At 38.5% G+C, this 27787-nt stretch overlaps 1 protein-coding gene across 1 annotated transcript in view; it reads right to left on the bottom strand.

The window, feature by feature from the left end:
• The window catches only part of CAMK4 (calcium/calmodulin dependent protein kinase IV), a 215853-nt gene extending 195151 nt beyond the window's left edge, over positions 1 to 20702 (bottom strand). The window contains exon 1 of the mRNA XM_047090178.1: positions 20297 to 20702. Within this exon, the coding sequence (XP_046946134.1) occupies positions 20297 to 20457 (161 nt within the window). The 5' untranslated portion in view covers positions 20458 to 20702. The remainder of the gene's footprint in view (positions 1 to 20296) is intronic.
• Between the last annotated feature and the right edge of the window lie 7085 nt (positions 20703 to 27787).

Raw genomic sequence — 27787 nt, 5'->3', positions numbered from 1 at the left:
AGGCTTGGCAGCCTCCATATCACATAAACCAATGCCTTCAAATAAATAAATTCAATAAATAAAAAAAAAACAAGTAAATAAAATTTAATACGAATAATGTTCAAATAAAGTAAAATAAATAAATGTACATGCATGTGCATGTGTGTATGTGTTTTAACTGCTGTTTCTGTTTCTCTGGTAAACCTCTGACTGGTAAAAACATCCCAAGAACTGATGTTTCATATAACTTTCTTCAGGGAACACCACAAATTCCCATCTTTTACAGCAGTAAAATCCTATCTCCATAGTATAAGTGTGGAGCTGTGGGACAGCACATGTCAGAACTGTATGTCAGAACTCAATTTAAGGGATGTAATAAATATTGTTAGTTGCTGCTCAACATATTTCATACTAGCACCCACACCCAAGTTGGACTTGCTAAAGTCTTTAAAAGTAGACCCTGAGTGCCATAAACCGAACACTCTTCCCCTTTGCCTCTGGGACTTGTTCAGGTATGGTGGTAACAACAGGCCTATGTCCTTTAGTGCACAGACATCCCCCTGGCCAAACTGATTGATTCTGACTCATTTAAGGACAGAAGGAAGTGAAGAACCTCCTGGACTGGATGATGATGATTGGTTGCCAACATAAGGACTCCAACTGCTGCATTTTGCTACCATGAGTGAAGCTGGCATGAGGACAGAGGCAATAGATGTAGGATGGAGGGCTAAAATGAAAGAAATATAGAGACATAAATCTGGGCCCAAGTCAAATCACATGTAAAAGCTGAACACTCTCTATTCTTCAGTAACTTTAGCCAAAAAAATCCATTGTTGAAGACAATCTGAGCTGGGTTTCTTTTGGTGTTTCAATATGTATTTGTTCAATTATACTTGCATATAACAGCATCCTAAGTAATAAAAGGAAACATAGAAGAAGAAAAACTAGGAATATAAAAATACAGAAAGCTCTACAGGGGGATACAGATGAACTGGGAAGGGCAGCAAAAGAGGGAAAAAAGTCTCCTAAATGATTAGGTCAATACAAATCTCATGCTATCCAACTGTTCTTAGCATATGTAAGAATATGTGTGTGGATGAACCTTGAACAGTAGGGCTTCTTAAATATCTTAGAAAATTTGATGAAAGCTATGGTAACTTGCCTCAGAAAAATTCTTGTACACAAAAAATTTAGCTTGCAATTTCAGGAGCTTCATGTAGTCCTAAAATACAGGCAGAGAGGTCTATGCATTGAAGTTACATAGTGGCAGGAAAAACCATCAGCAGTGATGGCTCTTTATAAACAGAGATAGAAGAAAAAAACTAAAAATGTGATTTGGCTGAACACAAGTTATACAAATTAAAATTATTTGTGAGAACCATTTACTCTTGGGATTGATAACTTGATTGATATCAATTGATTATCACATGATTATTTATGATATACACAGCCGATAGAGGTTTTGTGGTGTTATTTTACATGAGTAAACTTTGTCCATGAATGTTCAGCATTTCATGGCACAGAAAATATGGTTATCTTCTGGCTTTAAAAAGGGCAAGGAAAAATCTGTTATCAACAGATTCACAGGCAGTTAAGAGGTTTAAAAAGTGAGATCAGTGAATCACTTTGGGAGGTGGACGTCAAATGGAACTCAACGTTCACTTTTAATGGAAGAATGAGGATAAGAACAAGACCAAAGATGTTTGAGGAATAAGGAAGTAGCAGTGCGGACTCATGTCAGAGAAGGTAGATCAAGAGAGGAAGCAAACACGTGGCATTGACTACTATGAGAGTATGCAGCCCTTCAGCACAGGCTTAGATATAGGCATGTGAGCAAGAGAAATAAGACATTGACACAATTTTCCCTGTTATTGATAATGAAAACTGCTATTTCTATCAATAATGGCTAAAAATATTTTTCTTATCAGCCAAAACCTAAAAGTTAAGTTTAAAACCTAACTTGCCAGCCTACCACTGTGGTCAGCAAAATTATTAGGGTAAAAAAGAAAAGACAAGAATATTTATTTAATGTAAATCAGGGGCTACCAGCATTAATTAAAATTAAAAATCAACATCCAATATATTTCTCTTATAAATACATTTGATCATAACTGTCAATAAGAAAATGGGCTTGGTCTCATGACATGTGGAGCTACCATAAAGACACCTCCATGTAATTTTTTCACTTAAGTACACTACATATTGGGGTATTGTATTAATCAATCCATCTGCGCAAACATTCCAATTCCCTGCAGTCAGGAAGAACAAATAAGGGTGATTTATTTTATATTATGTTTTTTCTCATTTTTAATTAAAGTATAACTGACATATAATATCCTACTCATTTCAGGGGTACATCATAGTTATTTGTTATTTTTATACATTACAAAATGATCCTCACTATACATCAAGTTACCAAGTTATAAAAGTTATACAATATCACTGACTATATTCCTATGATGTACATTATATCTCCATGACTTACTGATTTTATAAATGAAACATACCTCTTCATCCCCTTCACTTATTTTGCCCATACCCCATCCCACCCTCTGGCAACTGTCAGTTCATTTTCTGTACTTGTGAGTCTATTTGTTTCGTTTCTTTTGTGTTTTAGATTCTACATGTGAGTGAATTCATGTGCTATTTTTATTTTTCTGCCTGACTTATTTCATTTGGCATAATACCCTCTAGGTCCACCCATGTTGATGTGAATGGCAAGATTTTGTTCTTTTTATGGGTGAGTAATATTCTACTTTGTATATATATAACTCTTCTTTATCCATTCATTTACTGATGAACACTAAGTGATGGACACTTAGACTGCTTTCATATCTTGGCTGTTGTAAATAATGCTGCAATGAACATAGGTGTGCATATATGTCTTCAAGCTAGTGTATATTTCATGTTATATTTTAATGTAGATAGCCTTTTTGAAGTGGGTGCAGCAATGACATTTTGACTGATTTCTTCAATTAGCTGTATGAGAATGAGAATCCTAGTCCCAAAAATTACTCACAAACAGGAACAGAATGTACTCTGGCATGCATACTAGAATCGTAAATGTGACTTCAACACACTTAGGGACAGAAGTTTTTTTTACAAGGTGAACAAATACTGCCCAAAACGTGAAAGAAATCAAGTGTAAAATATTACCCGGTGTTTAATAGTTTTTGTTACATTTTAATTTTTAAGACCATATCCTCTGCAAAACAATGCAAAAAAATGCAAAAACATAACAAAGGAAATAGTGCAAATTTAAAAATCACAACCTGTAACAGCTTCTTGGCAATAAGAAATTTTGTATTCTGAAATAACTAAGGAAGTTTAAGGAGGAAGAGCCAATACTGGTTTAGGCCCAGGTTTCTGCAAATGGCACTTGTGAGGAAAGGAAGTGTGTCCCAGAGTCAGAGTGCAGAGACCAAGGTTCTGGTCCCATTTCTACTACTAACCAGCTTTGGAGTGCTGAGTAAGACATGCGTCCTATCTGTGCTTCAATTTCTTCACCTGTCAAAGAAACACTGGACTAGTTGATTTCTAAGGTGCTATCCACTCTATGCTCCTGCAAACCTAAGTCAAAATCTTAAGAATGATCTAGATGTATGCATATTGTAGTCATGTAGATGCAGGCACAGGAGACAATCATAACATCTTCATTGTTTTCACAATTTCAGGCTTGACATACTACCACTGTTTTTGAACACAGAAGAGAACCATTATCTATGTACCTCTCCTCATCTCGTATGTCCTCATCAATAATATGCTTCATTGTCCAAGCACAAAGTTCCAGGGACAGCTTCTTCTACCAAATTCAAAGTAAATTCCCAACTGTCTAGTACAACTGTCTAATACAGTTCCAACTGCATGATCTATAATGGCAGTATATTTTTACAAGAATTTTGGAAAATGACTTGAGATGTTCCATTACTTTATATACATATAAGAACTCATCAGTGATGAAATAATAGTTTACGATCTTCCATACAGAAGAACTGTAAATAATATCTGTAGATATTATTCCCTCCAGGAGGTGGAGCCTAATCACCCTCCTTCCCAAGAGTGGGTTAGACTTAGTGAACTAGTTCCAAAGACTAGATAGAGAAGGGAAAGGGATAAACAGTAACTGTAGAGTGGAGAAACCTGACAAATACCATGGGAACCAAGTAATGAAGGTTACTATCATCAGTGATATCATGTGGTATCATGTACCCGTGATACAATGTGACAAGAAAGGTACTTCACTTCTATGGTATTCTTTCCAAAAACTCATAATCCCAGTTAATCATATGGGAAGACAGCAGGCAAATCCAGACTTGGGGGCACTCTACAGGATACCTGCCAGCACTCCCCAAAACTATCATGGTCATGAAAAACAAGGAAAGACTGAGAAGTTGTCACATAGCAGAGAAGGCAGGGAAAACATGACAACTAATGCAATGGGATTGCCTGGATTAGATCCTGGAAGACAATGGAAAAGCTGATGAAATCTAAATGTAGTCTGGAGCTAATAGTAAAGAAAAAAAATTATTATTATTATTCAAATTTAAAAGTATTGCACAATATGCATGGCATTTTGTGTTTAATACAGCCATGTAATTTATCTCTTTTCTCTGCAATAATCATGTGAGAAAGACACTAGTATTTTCATTCTACAGATGAGGAAAGTGAAGCTCATTACAATTTAAAACATTCATTAACAATAACTAATAGGTATGAGACGGTTAATAGCAGCTATTAAAGAAATGCATGATGAAAACAGAAGACAATCTTTATTTTACCATTTAGGTACCAAGTTAGAGAAATAAATATTTAGGTATGACTAATAGTGACATAATTTAAATATAAGAAGTCTCTTCAATGTGATATGTTTTTCTTGATCAGTGTACACAGACTACAGACTACTTTAAAATATTCCTTCCTATATACAGTTTTTAATATCATTAAGTGATTTCCAGGACTCTATTCTTTATTTCTGAATCATAGTTAAGTTGCAGTAATTCTGGGTCTTGTTATTCAACTTTCCAGTGAAGCATGCATTATTCTGAATAAAAAAATTAATGAATTCATGACAAAGAGTTAAAAGTTAGTGCAAATAAGATCTCAAAGCTACAAAATGATTAATATTTTCTAATTTTAACATCCTTCTTATAAGCAGAGCCCTGTAAATATTACACAGAAAGGCCACCTACAGTAACTATTTTAAACTACTCCAATTGTTCTTTTGTTTGCAGATAATAAAAAAAACCCTAAGGTTATACCAAACAATCTTTTCAGTATATGAAATACAAAGAGCAGTAGTCAAATATTTACAAATATTATGATCTCTTTTCTTGAATTGTCTCATGTGAAGCCATGCAGTAAATATCCACTGTTTCAGTGTTGTGTGTCACCTCCTCATTAACCTAAGAAACATGAACCTTATTCTGAGAATTTACAATTTACAAGACGAAACTGATAGCAACTATCAGAGCAGGCAACCCAGGGCTAAGGAAACACTGAAGAGGTTAATAAATTCAATAAGAGCAAGTGAAGTGATGGTAAACTGGCCCTCAACTACTCATAAACAGACTTCTCAAGGAAATTGTATTTGGAATAAGCAAGTGAAAATGTGATCAAAGACCCAGAAGAAGACTGGGTACTCAGACCTGAGAGAGGTGCCCAAGTGATTGTGTGAGTTGTGCCAGAAAGTAGATCCAATTCCTGATGGAAACATATGATACTCAAGATGGGCCAAGTTTTATTTTTTAATAGCTGAGCTTCCAGCTGGCAACAAAACAATCCTGTGCCAGCTGCTGAGGAAATAATGTGCTGGGAGCTGGCAGGCACTGACCCTTGGAAAACCAACAGGTATGGATGCACAATGGATACCAAGATGCTAGTGCCTAGAAGGCAGAGGAGAGGGAGAAAGAGTGTGACCACAGAAGAAGTGTCCCAGCCTAGGGTCCAGCAAGGCATGATGTGATAGGGAGCCCATATATACATTTCTATATGTAAATAATAACAGCAACCCAGAGTTAGCTCCATCCATCCTAGATAAACCAAATGCAGGAGCTATAGTCCCTGTGAAGTGAGTCTTTGGACTACATTTCCCAACATCTGGCAGAAAAACAATGGTGGGCATCTGGGAAAGAAGAAGCACATCACTTTTTTCAAACACTGCTTGCCACACTAGTGTAGATTAACTCAGGTTAATTTCTGAGACATAGCAAGCCAACTCTGAGATTATGACCAAAGTCAGACAGATATCAAAGTGGGGAAAAGGAACATAAGGGTGTCTTAGCTTTGGCTGTCAGAACAAACATCATAGACTAGATGGCATAAACAACAAAAATTTATTTTCTCACAGTTCTGGAGCCTACAAGTTTAAGATCAGGGGCTCCAGGATGATTGGGTTCTGGTGAGAACTCTCTTCCTGGATTTCAGACATCTGCCTTCCAGCTGATTCCTCACATGGTAAAGAAACAGAGACAGAGAGTATTCTCTCTGGTAGCTCCTCTTATAGGGGTACAGATCCCATCATGAGGGCTCCACCCTTATGACCTCATCTAACCTTAATTATCTTCAAATATCATCACACTGGGTGTTAAGGTCTAAACCTAAGAATTTTGGCAGGGACACAAATACCTCCATAACAGGGGTAGATATAAGAAAAATGGGAGGTACCTGGGCTCTGGTGGGACAATGGGAGCATGGAGAAATCAGGCAGGGATAGGGAGGTGCTCATAGAGTGAGGTGTAAACGGACCTACAAAAAGTAGACTAGGGTGAAGCCTGGCCTGCCCTCTGCTCTTTAGCTCTATCTCTGTCCCTCTTCCACCTACACAGTTTTTCTTTCACCACACTCCCTGGCCACTGTTGTCAAAATACAGATGGAGGGGCACCTGAGTGGCTCAGTCAGTTAAGCATCCAACTCTTGGTTTCTGCTTAGGTCATGATCTAAGGGTTCGTGGGATCAAGCCCCGCATCAGGCTCTGTGCTGACATCATGGAGCCTGCTTGGAATTCTCTCTCTTTCTCAAAATAAATAAAATAAAATAAAATAAAATAAAATAAAATAAAATAAAATAAAATAGAGATGGAGACATACAAATTTTCCAGAATAATTGTTTCAACACTGATACAAATCATGAATGTAAAGTTAATGACCCTAATTGGAAGTTATGTTGAGAAATTATTTATATTTCTGATTATAATTTCTCAACATAACTTCCAATTAGATATCTCAATACATGATTTTAAAATAACACTTCTAAATAAAGACAGACACAGAGAAGAACATTTACATTCTTATCTCCTTCACAATCCCCTCCTTAGCTCTTCCTTTTCCTCCTGGCTCAGGCAGGGCCCACGTTATAAGACTATGTTACAGGACACTGATAATAGATTATTACGCAGACACAAACAGGTCATAAGTCAAGCTTTTTAAAAAGAATGATTCCTTTCAAAAACAAAACCAGCAGAGTGGGAAAAGCTAGGAAATATCCCTTTCTGCTAAACCCTGTCCTAGATATCACAAATGTCAGCATCTGTATGGTCTGCTAATGGAAGTAAAAATGAGCAAACATAACAGTAAGTACATGTTTCTAACAAGAGGAGGCATTTAAAAAGCACAGAAAAAGAACAGAAATTATCCAAGGATCTTCTGACACATTTACAAAGACTTTGGAGCTCAGAGCCCTACGTAACTCCCAAACCTTCTCTGTCTCCTGAACACATAGTAAGGATCTAAAGCAATCATCCAGAGAATTCAACTGGAAGAAAACACAGATGCACAGATGCTTGTGGCTGTAAGGGACCTTAGAGGTAAATGGTCTAATCACAGAAGGTCACACTATTCCATCAGTCCTTGGGTTCAAAAGGACTTTCCATTGCAGAAGCCGCAGTGGTGCAATTGACTCACCCAACAAGTATTTACTGAGTGCTTACTATGTGTCAGACATTGCACTAAGTGCTGAGGACACGGCAGTGTGTGAGGGGACAGAGACCCAGCCTACAACAGTTTACACTCTAAAGAGAGGGACACAGGCATTGAATAATTTCACAGTGTACTGGTTTAGCAGAGGGTTTCAAAGGACAAACATCCTGAAGAAAGAGAAATTTAAGTGCTGCTTGTTTTTCTGCTATTCACCTAACTCCTCCAATATTTATGATTCACTCACTATTCCTCAAACATTTATGAAACACTCATGGGGGAGCAGGTAGTAAGCCGATGAAGAAAGAACTGACTTAGTAGTGGAGATAAAAGATGAATAAGATATAGGGTTCCTAAAGCATAAGAGACTCTTAAAAACTGAGAACAAACTGAGGGCTGATGGGCAGTGGGAGGGAGGGGAGGGTGGGTGATGGGTATGGAGGAGGGCACCTGTTGGGATGAGCACTGGGTGATGTATGGAAACCAATTTGACAATAAATTTCATATATTAAAAAAAAAAAGATATAGGCTTCCTCTGCCCAAGGCACAGAGGCTCTGGTAATGAAGACCACACAGCATTTACCTATCAGGCAATAAATATATAAAAGATATGAGTGCAGGAGCACCTGGGTGGCTCAGTTGGTTAAGTGTCCAACTCTTGGTTTCAGCTCAGGTCATGATCTCATGGTTCATGAGTTTGAGCCCCGCATCAGATTCTGTGCTGACAGCTCGAGCCTGCTTGGTATCCTCTCTCTCTCTCTCTCTGCCCCTCCCCTGCTCACTCTCTGTCTCTCTGTCTCTCTCAAAATAAATAAATAAACTTAAAAAAATTTTTTAAATAATATGAGAGCAGGGAGGTAGAAGAAACCTGCTCCCTGGGGTAGAATGACTGTCCTGCAGGGATCAGAAGGATATTTCAGGGCATTTAACAAAAGAAAGTTTCATGCACAACACCACAGAAATATGAAGGGGTCCACAGAGATTTATGGGGTCCTTGAGGCCAAGACAGGCATAGTGGAAAGAGAACAAACACCTGAGTCTGACAAACCTGTGTTTGATTCCCCTCCCCAGCTGCATGAGCTTGGACAAGCTGCTTGAACATTCTGAGCCTCAGGTTCCTCATCTGAAAAAACCGTGCCGGTGTGCTCATCTTGTTGTATTACTGAAATAATTAGCAAGATACCTAAGACAGTAAACCACAAACACCAAACACTCTGCGCCGATAATTAGAAAAGGAAGTGGTGTGGAATGAGACTGGCAGGCAAGTTGGGGTCAGACTGCTAAAAGCTAGACTATGGTGTTTATCCTTACAGATACCTAATTTGGAATCATTATCCCCTACTCTCAACTTGTGTCCTGTCTGGGGAATGCTATTAAGCACATGTGCCAGCTTCAGAGCAGAGTTTTTGCATACATGATCTCATTTCATCATCATAGCAACCTTGGGGAGGATATAACACCATGACCTTCATTTTACACTGAAGGCTAAGTGAAGTTCAGTGTTATGCCTAAAGGGACACAGCCATCAAGTAGCAATTTGCTCCTGCCTGTTTTCCTGCCCACATCCTGCACCATCTAGTTTCGTGTCTTCTTACTCAGCAGTCCTCCTTCACCTCACTGACTCAACTGTTCAGAATGGCCTGCTTGCTGTCCAGCGTGGAAGCCGCCCTAAGTAGCTGCCTTGCCCACCTCTCCCCTTGGGTTATGGTTCCTGGGGAGGATAACTCACTCATTCACTCCCCTCCACTGCCTAGGCGCCTGCTCAAACCCGGTCTGGTGCTCTGCTGCCCCCTCCTGGCCTGGGCCGGGACCTCAATTGCTCCCTGGGGTCTTCTGCACAATCCTGTCATTCCATTTCCTCAGTATCTCAAGATTTGGAAGAACTGTACTGGTTTGCTGATACTTTCCTCAGCTCTCTATTTAACTAATGTGTCATACACACACATGAAAAGCTCTGTTTATTATGGTTTTAGTTTGCTTCTAGCTACAGGTTACACTCAGGAGAGCTTCTCAAGTGTTTACCTCAATTGAATATTATTAGCTTACATGTTCATGTTCAGGGGAAAAGGAGAGGAGGACTCAGAGTCCTTTAGTGGAGACACTAAAAATGTTTCCGCTCACACAAGAAATCTTCAGAGGCCTATTATGATTGAACACTTTAGGCCAGGCTGACTTATTGAATTACATATTTTGAATTTGGTCACATTTAATAATACAGTCTTATTTTCTCAGTGGTTACTTTAACAAGGAGTTTTGGGGAAAAATACAAGATTCACTTGAATGAATAGATAATAGTATACTTAAATCCTGTCAAAGATTAACCTTGGACTGACTAGCTGTCACACCCAAGGAACAACTTTGTACGTCTGTTAGAGCCTCAGATGGAAGGTTGTCACTTAGTTAAAATAGTCACTAACTATTCAAGACAGTACAGTCAGGCACACCAAGATAAAAAAAAAAAGTGCAATGAAGGAGAAAATGCAAGCAAAGGTCCCTCTTAAGCAGTCCATAAGGACTTGAAGTAGGGAGAAATCATTCAAATGCTGCACTGTAGATGGCAATAAATGTGTGATCACAGTTACAGGTTTGCAATCCCTTTCCTACTCTTCTTTGTTCTGGTTTGTAATACTAGTCAAGTTCTGTCTATAAGCATGACATAAGTTAAAGAAAGTACACTTTTAGCAAAGAATGCTACTGCAAACTAATAGAGAGAGCAGTTAAAAATATGTCATGTCCATTACCTTTCTAGAAGGCCATTTTAATCAGAGGGTTGTTCAAGTCTAGCCTTTTTTATCTTTTAAGAAATATTCTGTATTTTTGCACCTGGTAAATTTTTCAACCATATGACCCTGAAGTATGACTTAAGAAGTAATTAAGTAATGACAATGCATTTGTTAACAGGGTTAAACTCAATATCTGAGCCCTAATGACCACAACTCTTCAAGCACTGACCACCAAACACTCAGCCGCCTACGACAGCAGTTGTAAAATATACCAAGAAGGAAGACAGGTGTATTAAAATTGAGGTTCTTGCAAATAATATGAATTTGGTGCTCAACAGTAAGGAAAAGCAAAATTCATTCAACCCTCTGCTTGATGGGCAAGCTGTATTCTTTTTCTCTTCTCTGCTATATGACTTCTTTAGTTACAAATGCAGTAAGTTCTTATCAAAACCTCTTATCAGATAGTCTTAAAATGCATAACAAGTGCCTATATGTACCCACTTCCTCTTTCTGCACAAAGACACATCTTGCCACATGTTTTCTTTTTTGTTTGCATTTTTATCTATATATCTGCTTTAAAGTCATGTTCATAAAGTAGAACGTTATTTAAATATAAGTAAAGAAACTGATTTAGTATCCACTTACAACTACCATTCTTTGATCTAATAATCATCCAAGAAGATGTTTGTAAGAACATGCTCCCAAGTTATGTATATTTATGTACTCACTGATGATATACATGTACTACTGAACCCATCTGTAATGTGCTTTTTAAGATATCTAAAAGCAAAAATTAAAAGCAAAATTTAGAAATAGATTCTCTAATACTTTCTTGTAGCACACCCTCTATGTCGGCATCCCATTTTACTCAAAATATAAGTGACCGCTTTTGTTTAGCTCTTAAGTCTACTCAAAAGAAAAAAGAAAAATTCTATTTTTTCAAAAGATTGTTTATTTAAACAGAGTCTCAATTTAAAGGACATTAATTAGTCTACCTGAGATTTATGCATGGCACATAGAAGGATTATTCAATATGCAGATAATATATTAGTCAACAGAGAAATTCACTTTACTAGTGAGGGGCAAATCTTTTATCAACAGTTTATTTAGCATATTTTTTTTTACTTTTTTTATTTTTTTGTGTTTTACTTATTTTGAGAGAGAGCATGAGAGGGGCAGAGAGAGAGAGGGAGAGAGAGAATCTCAAGCTGACAGCACAGAGCCCAATACAGGGCTTGATCCCACAATCCATGAGATCATGACCTGAGCCAAAATCAAGAGTTGCCACTTAACTGACAGAGTCACCCAGGTGTCCCAGCATATTATTTTGTAATGCACTGTCACTTCAAATACAATAGAAGAAAGAGCAACATGAAATCTATTTCATTATGAAATGTGAAATAAATTATCCTCCAAGAAATAATCTCTGGATGTGAACACTGATTTTCAAAGGCATAAATGATGAATGGAACTAGCCAACTTGCCACATGTGTAAAAACTGTTAACTGTTCCAGTTTCAACAGATGTAAAAAAAGGAGGAGTCTGCATTTAATACTTGTGCCCACTTGAAAAACTAAGATCAAGTTGACATTTTCAAAGTGAAAGGGAGATTCAAGGTAGTTTCTTGAATAAATGAAGTCTTCATATCATTTTAACCCGAAATTTTCTGGTTACTGAGAGGAGTAGGATTGTAACTTAACTGTTCTAGGTCAGAGTTCAGCAAATCACAGGCCAAGAGCCTAATATGGCAGTCACTTGTTTCTGTACAGTCTGCAACGTAAAAATAGTTTTTACATGTTTTAATGGATTTTAGAAATCAGAAGAATAACATTTTGTGCTGTGAAAATTATATGAAATTCAAATTTCATGGTCATAAATAGAGTTTTATTGGAACATCACCATGTGCACCTGTTTCTGTGTTGTCTATGGCTGTTTTCACTCAGCCATCACAGAGTTGAATTGCCACAGAGACCGTATGGTCCACCAAGCCTAAAATATTAACTGTCTGTCCCTTTATGGGGCTCTTTATTAGGTCTAGGTAATTGATCTCAATTACTTCCATCCTACACTTCCGCTTTCTTATCTCATCCCAGGTTGTGGGTGTCTTTCTCCCTTCCTTCCCTCCCTCCTTCTCTCCATCCCTCCTTCCCTCTTACCACGCGTTAATGGCAAGTTCTAGTCCCACAACATAACCCAAGATACAGCTACTTATATGGCCACCTTTTGTTCTCATAATGTTTACTTTCTCTTTATCTGCAATTTTGGTTTTCAATTGATAAAGACACAGTCATGTTTTTTTTTACAGGCTCTCTTTGGCCTGACATCAACTTACCTTCCCAACTTTATCTTTCATGACAATAGTCATGTTTTATAAAGTTTGCAAAATAAAATGTGTATCCTGCATTTTTCTGCCAGTTTTTGCCTTTCCTTAGAATGTACTTTTTACCTGGTATGCCCTTCACCAAAGCTCTGTTAAAATCCTGCTGAATTTCAAGGTTCACCCCCATGCATGAAGACACCGCAACCCTCCCCGTAGGAATTAACCACTCCATCTTCAGACTGCGGAGATTGTCTGATCCCTATCTCATATAGTTTTACTTATTTATCTCAGATTAAATTTATTGTTGTAAACTACACATCTGGAAGCTAATATATAGTGTTCTGCTCATCGTATTCATTCATAACCCAGCCCCCTTGCCCTGCCACACACACTACCAACATACATTGCCTAGTTCATAGTTATGCAAAAGGTGAGAGCGGTAACAGAGAGGTTTTTAGGTGGCACAAAGGCATCGAATTAAATAGCAAAGAATAAAAAAATGAGAACCTTATTCTCTTTTCAACTGTTTTTTCCATTTTTCTGATTGCATCACAAAGAAATCCTCAATTTGTGCTACTGTGGTTTTACCACTGCTAATCTTTGATAATCTCCCTTTTTAACAAAGAGAGAACAATCCTAAGGCTTGGAGCCTTTTGCAAAAAAACAGTTGTAGCCCCAGTTTAATAAAACTGCTTTGTTTTTATTGCAATTCATTTTTATAATTTGCTTCTATTTATGGCATGAATACAACTTAATGAAATTTAATTTCAATTTAATGAAAATAAGTACTCTCAATTAGCAAATTTAGGTTAATTTTTAGACAAAAAATATTAAGCAAATTATAGCACAGGTGATAAGCACATACGACAAAAATCTTAATGGTATTACATAGAAATGGGAGAAACATTTGGTTGTAGCAGATACTCAATAAAGTCAAAAGATTTCAATCCACCAGCCTCCTTGTTAACCTTCTACATAACTAAAGAAACTCACGTAAGAGACTAGCTTCAAGCTTCTGAAACAGTGGTTCTTAACAGAAAAGTGGTTCTTCAAGCTTCTGAAACAGTGGTTCTTAATATATCTAGAGATATATTTACTTGTCATATCTTGGGGGTTACAAGGGAGGGTTGCTTTTATCATCTAGTAGGTAGAGACTAGGGATACTATTAAACATCCTACAGTGCAAGGAGAGCCCCCACAGAAAGAATTATCTGGCCCCAACAGTCTATGGTGCCAAGGTCAAGAAATCCTGCTCTAAGAGAAAAGAGAAAGTTCTACATGTACTATCCTTTGTCAATTGTTATAAATCACCCTGTGTTCAGCACTGCTCCTTACCTTATATGCTCTTTGCCATTGGTAAGATTACTGAGGAAAATCTCCCACCCAAACCTTTCAGTTTTATATCATCCATACACCCACTGCCCCCAATTAGCACTCAGAATTTAAAGATGGACTTTATTGGAGAGTCCACATCCTTTATGTGCTAACAGTATACTCTCAATATGTAGATCTAACTTCCTCATTAAGCCACAGGAATTATGAGATTTTCAGATGACCCTTACCCAAGAGAAAAAAAAAAAGACTACACTAATTTGAGTAAAACCTTGATTCTAGCTAGCTATTAATTTCATGATTTCACTTAAAGTTATTCTTTGGCCTGATTTATATGGTTCATGGACTCAAATATATTTTGCAGAATAAACCTGACCTTGAAATTTAAAAAATTCAATTTTTTATTGGATATATTAGCTATGTTAGCTTTCCCAAAAGGGAGTCTAAGCAGACCTTTTTTTTTTTTTTTAAAGAACTACTTTTTAAGCTAGACAAAAAACCAAACCAAAACAAACAAAAAACATTGACATAAAACAACTAGTAACTGAAATAACTATCATTTGGCACTTTATTCTCAAATGTATTACTGCAAACACATAATACAGACATTTATTCTGAGTGTAAAGTGTTTACAAGAAAGTTCTTTGAAGCTATTTTGTGGTTAGTGTTTTGTTTCTCTTTCTGTCTCTCTTTTTTTCTCAAGTAAAGTTCCCTAGAACAGTTTAGCAGTAAATAGCACCTGTGACTTATTTTTTTTTTCAATAGGAGTTATTTTTACTCTGTAACTGTATTTAAACATGGAAAACTAGTGTATTCTTAAAGTAATGACCCTATCATAGTCGTCGTTTAATTTTGAGGCTCTTTACAATGACTATATTTCCAAATTTAGCATTTACTATGTATTAACTTTAGTGGTTAGAATACCTTGGAGGCATTTTATGCCTTTACATTCAAGTTGATTTAACTCCTAATTCTGAGATGCCTGTGGTAAAATGATAGTGAAGGTGAAACTGAATCCCTTTCATTTCAGAGCCACAAAGCTCTCTGCCAACAGAAAAGCAGCATTATTTTCAACACCTACAAGCTACAGAGGTGACAGTTATCAGGACTCCCACTGTGAAGAAAGAAAACCAGCACACAGTGAGATTATGGTTGCACAAATTTTAGGGACAAGATAAACAAGCTACCAGATTTCCCTTTCCCTAGGGTCGTGTACCCTGTGCCTGGCCCAATTCATTATCATTCACTCACTCCCTCTAAAATCATTTGTTGAGCACCTGCTGAATAATGAGCACTGTGCTGGGCACTGAGCACATGACAGTGAGGCAGCCAAATCCACAGACTACCTTCTGGGAGCTTATAGTCAGTGTTCAAGCATGTGCAGCCCAGCTTTCTACTCTCCCACTTGCAATCTCGCCTCTCACCATGCTCCTGAGTCAACTGCATAAGAAAAGAATTGGAAGCACAGAGAACAACAGAGGGACTGAACAGTTATATTTTTAATTTCTAGTCAGATCCCCAAAAGAGCTTAAGACATTAAGCACAGTGTGGGTAGCAAGAGATCTGTAACCAGCAGTATATTCTGGATCTGCTGTGGGGTCCTAAAGGACACTGTGGGGGGAAAACCAAGGGTATGAGAAGTACTTGCTAAAAATGGCTCAGGAAGGGTCTCGAACAAAGAGAGAGAAAGGGAAAGAGAGGATCTGGTTCCTCACCAGCCAGGAGCACTGGTTAGAATGCTTTTGTTAGAAAATGCATACTTTCCATGTTTCCTTACAGGAAGTATCAGCTGGCCATTACCCAGGGCCAGGGTTAAGTGTTACCAAGTGGAATACACAAGTGTTTAGGCCTTTGAATTCCTCCCCTATACAGTGACGGTGCTCCTGGCCTAGCCTCCTGCCCCCACCCACAGTTATTTCAAAGTATAGTGCAACCAGCATATCTTGGGGAGACATTAGAGTTTTTCCAAAATATTTGGAAGGGAAAACCCAATGAGGACCTGCAGACAAAGACAGAACTTTTCTCTATAGAGATGTGCAAATGGAGACCACACAGTGTTAGTAGTTGGTCTGCAGGGCATTTTTCAAAAGGAGTCTTCCTCATGTTTTAAACTGGCATACACAGATTTATGGCCTAAAACAGCATTTTCACACTGAGTCACAATCCATTAGTGAGATGTGAAATCATGTGGATTCAGCCAATATTTTTTAATGAAATAGAATAAAATCAAACAGCATAGAATAGGAAATATTAGACTACATTGTTGGTAACAAGAATATACATTGTTTTATGAAACTTGTTTCCATTCTATACACACATACTTTCTATTCTATACATACCTATATCTCACTATCTAAATCTGTTTGGTTCCTAAGCAATAATATATATTGCAAAGGATCCTATAAAACTCTGCTTTAACTCAGTTGCCATATAAATGTACTCTCTTAAACTGAACAGCAGTTTTGGTGGGGGGAGGAGGGGGCGGGAATTGAAATTCACTAGTCTAAAGAAACTATAGTTAAGTAGAATGGAAATTTTTAAAAAATTTATCCCAAAATAATTTAACACACTCTTCTTTTGTACTAATTATGTTTCATTTGGTTTCCCTAAACTTTTGTGTATGGGGATACATCTAGTTTTGCTACAAACATTCTTTCAGTCTCCTGTTACAGAGAGAAACACAAGGTGGGAAATAACTAAAAACAGGACATGGGTTTGGATGCACAAGGCCAAATCCCCACCACAGGGCAGCCCAGGCCAAATCCTGTCCCTCCATGTGCCAAACCACTGGACAGAATCTGGAGAGAGGCAGGCTCTTTTCTCCCATAGAAAAGCTTTTAAAATGCCAATTTCTCAAATCACTGGGCAAAGGACCAACTGCTCTCTAGGATAGGGAGCCCTAAAAAGGATCATGGCCAACTTATATTTATGAGCAGAACTGAATGTGTTGGGTCATCAAGGTTTTTGTAAACTTTTTAACAAACTCTATAAACAAAGCAGTATTTTCAACTGTGATTTTAGAAAAATTAAATTAGTTTGCCTGATACTCTTAAATAATCCTTCTTACCCCTACTCCTCACCCTTATCCATATATATCTGTATATATTAGAGAGAGAATAAAATAAAATAAAATAAAATAAAATAAAATAAAATAAAATAAAATAAAATAAAATAAAATAAAATAGCTATCACATGGCCTTGGGCTACCTGTGAAACAGTGCTGCCAGCACTATCCAGAGGTTTCAACTAGCTTTTATTGAGCTCCCTAAAATTTCCAAATATATCCTCAGGGTGTGTTTCCCTAATAGTCACATGTCCAGTCTTAATTCAGGACTCACCAGCTTGCAACAGATAATTGTAACAGAGGAATGACTACTTACAAATGAACTTAATCTAGTGGGGACTGTCTACACCCTGGAACTAACCACAATGGTGACCCACAACACCAAGATCATTATTCCCCTAGCATCATAATGACAACTGTGTTACTAATGAATTAACTATTTTGGCCTTAGAATCACCGAGGTCAGGCAGATTTGGCCCAAGACTGGGAGTTAAGAGAGTAAAGGCTTAAAACCAACTGAGTCTCAACTTTATCATGAGTGGAGGAAGAAAGAGGACTTTTGTCAGTCAATATCTACAATTATAATTTTTTGCATTCTCGGGGCGCCTGGGTGGCGCAGTCGGTTAAGCGTCCGACTTCAGCCAGGTCACGATCTCGCGGTCCGTGAGTTCGAGCCCCGCGTCGGGTTCTGGGCTGATGGCTCAGAGCCTGGAGCCTGCTTCCGATTCTGTGTCTCCCTCTCTCTCTGCCCCTCCCCAGTTCATGCTCTGTCTCTCTCTGTCCCAAAATAAATAAACGTTGAAAAAAAAAATTTAAAAAAAAAAAAAATAATTTTTTGCATTCTCTGGCTATATAGATTCTTAGTAATTATATCTGTAACATTAGTTGCTTTAAGGTTTAGGCTTATCTTGTTGAAAAAAATAACTTTGATCATTAAGTGACATTTCTCAAAGTCTCAGCCAAATGGAATAAGCATGCACCTTGCCCATACTGCCAGCTACAGAGAACTTACCCAATACACATGACTACCGAAAAGCAGCAAGAGAAAGAATTTTTAGATCTCTCAAAATATTTTAATTCTGTGATTTTCAAGGTAATCAAACAACTTTGCAGAGTGAGAATCTTAGCAATATATAAATGATTTATATTTGTGTTGCAAATTTTACTGCAATTATAGCACAAAGCTTTTTTTTTTTTTTTAAATAAACTTCAAGTTCCTTAGGTTTTCCCTATGAAGTCTACCATCCCATAGACAGGTACAATTGGCAGTTTATTTCTTTTTTCTAACCACTTTTCCATTCCTCAAATTAAGGAAATTTCTTGAGTTTCCTGATAGCAAACCCTATTCATAAAGACATCATGTGCTAATGATAAGTCCGAATCAATTAGAGGCCTCTGGGGTAAATTTACTCAGAAAGCAGTTAGATTTGGTGGTGGGGCAGTCCCTTTAGCACCAGGAGGCACTTCCTCTACGAGGTGGCAGTTTCTAAAACACCACGTAAACAATTGTAAGTAGATTATCTCTTAAATCAGAAATTTACACTGCTCCAGTGCAGCTCACCACACAATTGTAAGATTCAAAACTGAAAGGAGACACTTCACTTCCAACCTACTGATGAATGCACACAACAGCACATCTTCAGATGAACAATGAAAATTTTGATCAAAGTAGGCTATTTATATACATACTGTTCAATGCCCAAGTATTTTAGAACATTTTTAAACAATGACAATTAAATTTTCATTCTGAAGTTTTGCCTTTCTTGCACACCTTCTGTATTCCACAAGCCATTAATAGTAGTGGCAAATGGAGGGGGGGGCAGGGTAGGTAATCCTTACACATTCCCACCAAGTACCAACATCCATAATCCTGCACTGTGGTCTCCAATTGCATTAAAAAAATTGGGGGGGGGCTCTTATCTAAACTCTTTCCAACAAAAAGAGAGTAGAAAATGAAATTGCAGAGAAGTATTAAATACAGAAGCTTCAACTTGTCAACATTGAAATTACATTTTCAGATTCCCTATCATAAAAGGCCTGGATCTAAAATGAGTGTTGAGAAGAATTTTTACCTATGGATACCAGAAAGGCAAGAAGGAAAAAGGAAGAAGAGAAGGGAAAAAAAAAAAAAAAACCAAACCAATTTCCAGTGGATAAAAACATGAGAACATATGGCATCTTCACATCGGCCAACCGCTTTCTACCTGTTTGGATCTTCAGAGGAGGGATGAGGGACATTTCTGCAACCCCAGAGAGATGGCTTTCTGCATACATAATTTAAATAAATCACTCCAGCATGAAAGAAGAGCAGCAGAACTCTTCTAATTACCACTGCTTGGACCTCATGTGCTGCGTTTTCTTTAAAGCCACACTAGTTCATTATTCTGCCTTCAACTCTCTGAAATGATTCATTCCCCCCTTCACTCCTGAGCAGACTCTGCAGGGAAGCTAGTATTTAAGTTTAATTTCTAGTGCCACTTGCTTTGGAGAGTTGGATGAGAAGAAGGAGGAAGAATCTAATTTAATAATTCTGTCACGGTTTGGAGGCGCACCCTCCGCCCCTACCCCCAAAAAATAACTCGACAAACAAGACCCTCTGGCAAGCTATAATCGTGAGCGAAGACACCAATCGGGAAAGGAGGGCCCACGTGTGGTGGGAGCTGTCACCCAAGGCAAGTGGCAGCCGGCGAGGAGGAGGGAGAGAGGGCGGGAGAGAGGCTGCTGCTTGCAGCTGCACCGGCCTGGGCGCTCCGAGAGAGACCCGACTCCAACTGGAACGTGCTTAGCTCTCTCCTAGACACTAGGCGGGGAGAAATCAAAGGGCAGGGAGGCTGGATCCCGCGTCTTCGGGAGCTGTCCCTCCGAAAGAAAGGGACAGCCCCCGGAGCGCGCCGCGGGCTTCCCCAGAAGCCCGAGCTTGCGCGCAGGACGCGCGGCTCCACCACGTCCAGGGCGCCCCCCGCCTTACCGTCCCAGCTCCGACTCCACCTCGAAGAAATCGCTCAACGCATCCCTGTTGGAACCTTCGATCCAGTAATCCGGGACGAGGCTCCCGGCTCCTGGGGCCACACTGGCGGTGACCGAAGAGCAGGACGAGGAGGAGCACGAGGGCACCGTGACTTTGAGCATCTTCGCGGCGGGACTCCGGAAGCCGCCACCACTGTCGCCGCCGCTGCCGGAGCGAGAAGCCCCGCCGCCCGCCGCCGCCTGCGAACGCAGGAGCAAGAGGTGGCGTCCTTCACACACACGCACACACCCACCGCCGCCGCTGCCGCCGCCTCCCCCGGCGCCCTGGGCCGCGCGCAGTCTGCGGCTTTCCTCCAGCACGCTCGGGAGGGAGGGAGGGAAGGAGGGTGGGTGGAGAAGGGGGCGAGGAACCGGGAGAGGGTGTGGAGGGAGAACCCGGTCGCTGTCAGCCGGAGAGGAGAGGCGGAGGCACTGCAAAGGAGAGAGATTCCCTCCCCCTTCTCTTCCTCCCTCCCCACGTCCCCTCCTCCCTCCGCCGAGCCTTTCCAGCCCCCTCCCTTTTTTCCTTTCTCCCTCCCAGTCTGTGGCTGCGGCGGTGCCGGCAAGGGCGGCTCCGGATGCGGGAGCTTGGGGAAAGCACGAGGACCAGAGCATCATCCCACGCGCCCTCCCGCGGGAGCCGGGAGCCTGGAAAGGACCGCTCGCAGTGGGACGCTCGCTCCAGGAGTGGCGGGCGCCCAGCGCTCTCTGGGAGCACAGGGGTCTGGACCACCTAGCACAAGGGTGAGAAAGCGACCTGACTGTTGTTGGCGCCACTCATCCCTCCCTGAGCGCGTGCAGGTGGCGAGTCCCTCCCACCTAGCACCAGCTAACCAGCCATCCCTTGTGCGTCCTTCTGTCAAAGCTTATACTGGCGGCTGGGGAGGGTGCCCTGTGGTCGCCGATTTCCCAAGGCTCCTGTGCCCGGCCCCAGGAAAAGCTGGAGGATAAGGAAGCACCTGGGTCCACAGTGACCTGACTCACCTTTGAGTGAGTCTTCAGTTGGATGAGATGCTAGGGTGCTGCCGCTGGCACTGCCTCCTTTAGCACTGCTGGAGCTCCTGAAAGGGCAGGTGTTTGCCTTCTCTAGTTCACTCCCAACCCTGAAGCTAGAACAGAAATGATCCAGAGAATTACAGGTCTGGAAGGGCCCTCTGCAAGCCTTAAGGCAGGACCTGTTCCCATTCATGACAGAGAAGATTGCTACATTTAAAGCACTTTCCTCCTCCCAAGAGATGTGCCCCATCACAGGCATTCCACTGGCTGTCTGCCAGCCTTCAGGCTAGTCTTCCAAATACTGGTTAAATGTGTATCATTTATATTTCTACCCTTGAAATTTTTCTTTCCAGATTTCAGCAAAGATAAACAACAATCAGTCATATTCTGTAATATATCTTTATATATATAAAGTTATTACATCACACCTATTTCTGACTAAATAACTATGAGGCCCTTTCTTTAACCTTTCCTTCACAGGTGTTACTTTCAGTATTATTATTATTTTTTACTTTCCTCCAACATGCACTAAACTCTTCTCATGTGTTCCCATCCCTGATAACACGGTAAACACAGTCCATATTCTCCTATAATTTATTGATTTATGTCTGGTTCTTAAAACCTTTCATGCTATATTAGTGAACTACAAAAAAAATCACCAAATAGTGATAGGAATATGATCCTTAGTTGATTGGAAATGAAAAAATAAATATAAAAACTATTCCTCACAGGTAATTTTATGAAGATGAACATATGCTCAATTTACAAATGGACTAAAAATAGTAAGTATATGTACATTCATACAAATTCAGTGTCATTTTCAGACTGAAAATGCTCATGTGACATTATTTTTCAGAGAATGAACTCCATAATCTTCATGTTATAAAATCAAGTTCATACGCAAAGCAAGTAAATTCTAGTTCTCATGAAGTAAGTGTCCCTTGGCTTGCACTGTCTGGTGGAGGAAGAGCATGAAGTGGTTTCTAGGCCATTTTTATTCACACTTCTCTGAGGCAAGTTCTAAAGTTGCAGCACTACATGCACATACTTGTCTGTTGTGAGCAATTCTTTTACAACATAAGTCCAAAGCAAGCACATTACATTGCAGGAGATGATAAGTCTTTTTACTCTTGCTATTTTGGGGAACAATAGCTACAGAAACATCATTTCATGGCACAGAGGACATTGTAGAGTTGATATTTACATTCAACACTGGTTTAGTCATTTGATACCTATGCTTTTCAAAACTGACTTTTGTAAAAGTACTATCAACTGATGTTTCAATAGAGGGTATCTGGTTCAACGAATCAGTTTATGTTTATTTAAAAACATAAGATGAAAATAAGTATTATTTTAAAAAATGTGGAAAAGGACTGAACCATATGATTTATCTTAAATATCATCTAAGATGACCAGAAAAAGAACAAAGGCATATGTCCATAAAAAGAAAGGGAGAAATAGTATCAACTAAATCTCAGAATCTAAGAACAGATGGAAAAATAGTAACTGACTTAGAAGACTGGGTATACTCAAAACCCAGATTTGTAATGGGAGAAGCCAATAAGAAGAAATCTAATTCTTACTACAGAATTCCAGAAATGCTTAGGAATTGACTACCAGATCTTTCTAAAGTTGGGGCAGAGAATAAGACATTAGTTGAACACTTTCATAAGAAGTTCTTAGGCCCCTATATTTCTTCTTCTACCATTCACTGCCAAAAAACACACTTTCTTTTCCAAACCCTTGGAAAAGGGAAGAGATTTAATCTTTGGGAATGTTGAATAAACAATGAAATATGTCTTACATCACAAGGTACAGCTCACACTGTACAGCTCACCCACAAACAGAGGGATTCATGAAACTCTACATAATAAAATGTGAGATTTCCAGGTCCACCAGACTCCCAAAATACTGACAAATAGGCATAGGTCTATCATATTCCCAGCCACACAAGAAATTAAAGGATTCCTCACTGAGAAAACTAAACAATCCCAGGAGAGAGGGACGTAAGGATACTGACAATTAAGATACTCCCCCACAACAAAACATCCTGATTTTTCTCAACACCTTACAGTGAAGCCTATCATTCAACAGGCTCAGGGACCCAAAGCTTCCAATTACCTATTTTTTGTCTCACTCATACACACATGGCTAAGGTTCCATTCTGGTATGGCAGAGTAGCTGGTATGACTAACCCTCTATATATAACAATTATAATCTCTGGATTAAATATAAAAAGAGTTATTTAAATGTGCAAAAGACCTACCAAAATCAGAAAACTGAAAATAATGCAACCCACAAAAGAAAGGAACTTTTCTGAATTAGGTACACATTTATTTAGCTTTTCCCTGAGGACTCTACAGGCAACACAACTCTCAGTAGCTTAATGTGGCAGAATACAGAATTCAGGGCTGGCAGAAAGGCTAGAAATTGAGAAGAAATTCCAGAAAGAAGGGAGCACAGTGAAGGAATCCAAAAATCTACGTATAAACTGAGCTCAAATACTAAGCTAATCTCTGAACTACGCATATGTGTGGGAAATTCCAAGGAACTTAGCAGAAAGCACAAAGCAATAACTGGAAAGTTGAAAGTTGCGAAAAAATTTTAGCTGTTCCTCACCACAGGAGAGACATGGTTTGGGATATGAGTTTCACCAAGTTTAATTGTGTGTTACAAGAAAGAAAAAAAAGACTTTAGGAAAGATAACAGAATCCAGAATCTCTGCAAGGAATCACTGACAATCCAGTATACAATTAAAACAAAAATACTAGATATGTGAAGTGGTAGAAAAATTTGAACCACAGTCAAAAGAAAAAAATCAATCAACAGAAACCAACACTAAGATGATTGATAGACTGATATTCATAGTCAAAGGATTTAAAATAGCTATTATAAATATGTTCAAATAATTTTTAAAAAGATATTCACAAGTGTACATCTGGGTAATACTATCAGAGAAATGGAAACTATCTAAAAGAAAACATTGGAAATTGAAGAACTGAATGGGCAAACTATCTGAAATTTGAAAAAAAAAATCACTTAAAGAACCTACAGAAGAGTTAAGATTGGAGAGGAAAGAATGGGTGAATCTGAAGACAGAATATGGCATCTAATTTCTAAGATAGTCCCCACTAATCATCTCCTGATAATCATGCCTTTCTGAGTTCACCTACCACAATGAATTGGGTTGACCTTTGTGACAAATAGAATACAGCAGATGTGAAGATGTGTGACTTCTACAGTCATAAAAGCATTACAGATTCTTTCTTGATCTCCTAGATTGCTCATTCTGAGGGAAGCCAACATCCATGGCATAAGGATTCTCAAAAGCTGCATGGAGATGGTGATGTGGAGAGGAACCAACTTATCAACCACATCAGTCAGCCATCATGGAAATAAATTCCCCAGCCCCAATCAAACCTTCAAATGACTACAACCCCAGCCAACATCTGACTAAAATCTCATAAGAGACCAGAGCTGAACCACAAAACTATTCAGAATTTCAAATAACTCAGAATTCTGAATTCATAGAAATTGTGGGAGATATATGATATTGCTGTTTTAAGTCACTAAATTTTGGAGTAATTTGTTTTTCAGCAATAACAAACCAATAAAACAGAGCTATAGAAATTATTTAGTGTAGGGGCGCCTGGGTGGCGCAGTCGGTTAAGCGTCCGACTTCAGCCAGGTCACGATCTCGCGGTCCGTGAGTTCGAGCCCCGCGTCGGGCTCTGGGCTGATGGCTCAGAGCCTGGAGCCTGCTTCCGATTCTGTGTCTCCCTCTCTCTCTGCCCCTCCCCTGTTCATGCTCTGTCTCTCTCTGTCCCAAAAATAAATAAACGTTGAAAAAAAAAATTTAAAAAAAGAAATTATTTAGTGTATAGAACAATAACAACAAAGAAAGAAAACAAAAAATTAAAGGAAAAAGGGTAGGGGGACAAGTCTCAGTGAATTATAGGACAATATCAAGATACCTTACATATCACTGGGGTTCCAGGAGATAAAGAGAAAGGACTGGGGCAGAAAACTTATTTGAAAAAATGGCTGAAGTTTCCCCCAATTTAGGTTAACATCAGCTTATAGATTCAAGAATTTCAGAAACCTAAACAAAATAAGTAGAAATAAAACCACATCTAGACCCATCTAAGTCAAATGCTTAAAAACAATAGATTGAAAAAAAAAATTTTTTTGAAAGCATCCTCTGCTGCAGGGGGGCCGGGGGGGTGGGAGGAGGAAGACAGAGAAGGAGAGAAGTATATTACAGATTATAGGGAAGTAATAATACAAATGACAGATGACTCCTCATCAAAAATAATGTAGGCCAAAAACAATAGAATAATATTTCCAAAGTTATTTAACTTTGAAAACATTTAACTATTAAAGAAAAAAAAATTGTAGATTCAAGATTCATACTAAAGGAATATTTTTAGGCTGAAGGGAAATAAACCAGATGAAAACTCAGATATACAGAAAGGAATGAAGATAGCAGAAATTTGTGTAAATAAAAAAAGCTCTAGTTCTTATTCTTTTATTTAAAAGACAGCTAGTGGTTTAAAGCAAAAATTGTAATATTGAATTCTGTGAGTTATAAAATATGTATTAGTAAGGGGCATCTGGGTGGCTCAGTTAAGTGTCCAACTCTTGGTTTCAGCTCAGGTCATGATCTCATGGTTTATGAGTTCAAGCCCCACATCAGGCTCTGCAGTGACAGTGCATGCTTGGGATTCTCTCTCTTCCTCTCCTTCTGCCCCTCCCCTGCTCGTTCCCTCTGTCTCTCAAAATAAATAAATAAACTTAAAATTTTGTTTAACAAAATAAAATATGTATTGGTAAAATATGATAAAAATACTACATATAAATCCTTCTACATAATATTAAGAAAAAGGCAAAATTAAGTGATAGAATACAGATCAGTGGTTCTCAGAGGCCAAGATAGGGTAGAGAATGGGCTAAAAATGGGTTTGAGGGGATTTGGGAGTGATAGAAAATTTTAAGTCATGATTTTGATGGTGATTATATGATTTTATGCATTTGTCAAAATCTTTTAATTACACTTTAAAAATTGATGAATTTTTAAAAACATTTATTTATATAGAGAGAAAGAATGTACATGCATGTGCTCCTGTGCACACTTTTGCAAGAGAGGGGCAGACAGAGAGAATCCCAAGCAGACTCTGTGATGTCAGGACAGAGGGGCTTGATCTCAGGAACCATGAGATCATGACCTAAACTGAAATTGAGTCTGACACTTAGCCGACTGAGCCACCCAGGTGCTCCCCAAACTGATGAATTTTATTGTATACAAACTGTATCTATTAAAGCCAATTACAATTGTATTTAGCCAATTCTTCAACTTAGGCAAAATCAAAAGTCCATAAATATTGAAAAGGAAAAAGTTAAACTGTTGCCATTTATATATGACCTGATTTTTTTACACAGAAAATCTTACGATTTCACTTATACTACTAAAATTACTAAGTGAATTTGGAAAGGTCACAGGGTAAGAGGTCAAAATAAAACAATCAATTGTCTTTTTAAAATACTAGCAGAAAACATTTGGAAAATGGAAAATGGAAAATGGAATAAAATAAAATAAAATAAAATTAAATTTAAAAAGCATAAAATACACAATTGTCTACAGTATAAACTATCAAATACTGTTACGAGAAATTAAATAAAATCCAAATAAGTGGAAAGACATACTATGTTCATTAATCGAAAGATTCAATATTGTTAACATGTCAATTATTTAATATGTAGACTAAAGTCTATTAATTGATATGTAGGCTAATTCTAGTAGTCTTTGTTTATAGAAATTGAAAAGTCTATTTTAAAATGTGTAAAGAAATAGGGGTGCCTGGGTGGCTCAGTTGGTTAAGTGTCGGACTTCGGCTCAGGTCATCTCATGGTTTGTGGGTTCAAGCCCTACACTCGGCTCTGTGCTGACAGCTCAAAACCTGGAGCCTGCTTCAGATTCTGTCTACATCTCTCTCTGCCCTTCCCCCAAACATGCACTGTATCTCTTTCTCTCTCAAATATAAATAAACATTAAAAAATGTTTTTAAATAAAATGTGTAAAGAAATACAAAATACCTGGTATACAAAAGCAATTCTGAAAAGAACAAAGTAGGAGGTCTCACTCTTCTGATTTCAAAACTTACAATAAAGCTACAATGAAATCTTACAGAAATGAAACCAGTACAGTATTGGTGTAAGGACAAAAAGAATAGTTCAATGGAACTGAAAAAAAAAGAGTTCAGTATATATATGTGGTCAATTAATTTTGGTAAAAAGTATCAAAGCTATTTAATGAGCAAAGGAAAGTCTTTTCAGTAAATAGTACTAGAACAACTGGATAAATGTGAAAAACAAATCTCAATCTTTTCCTGTACCACAAACAAAAATTAATTTAAGATGAATAAGGGGGACCTGGGTGTCTCAGTCCATTAAGTGTCTG

This window comes from Lynx rufus, unplaced genomic scaffold (assembly GCF_022079265.1).
Source record: "Lynx rufus isolate CCGP_SWC_20201006 ecotype Redwood Valley unplaced genomic scaffold, mLynRuf1.p SCAF_1, whole genome shotgun sequence".
Classification (NCBI taxonomy): Eukaryota; Metazoa; Chordata; class Mammalia; order Carnivora; family Felidae; genus Lynx; species Lynx rufus.
The sequence above is the reverse complement of the archived record's forward strand: the minus strand, read 5'-3'. Positions and strand labels throughout refer to the sequence as shown.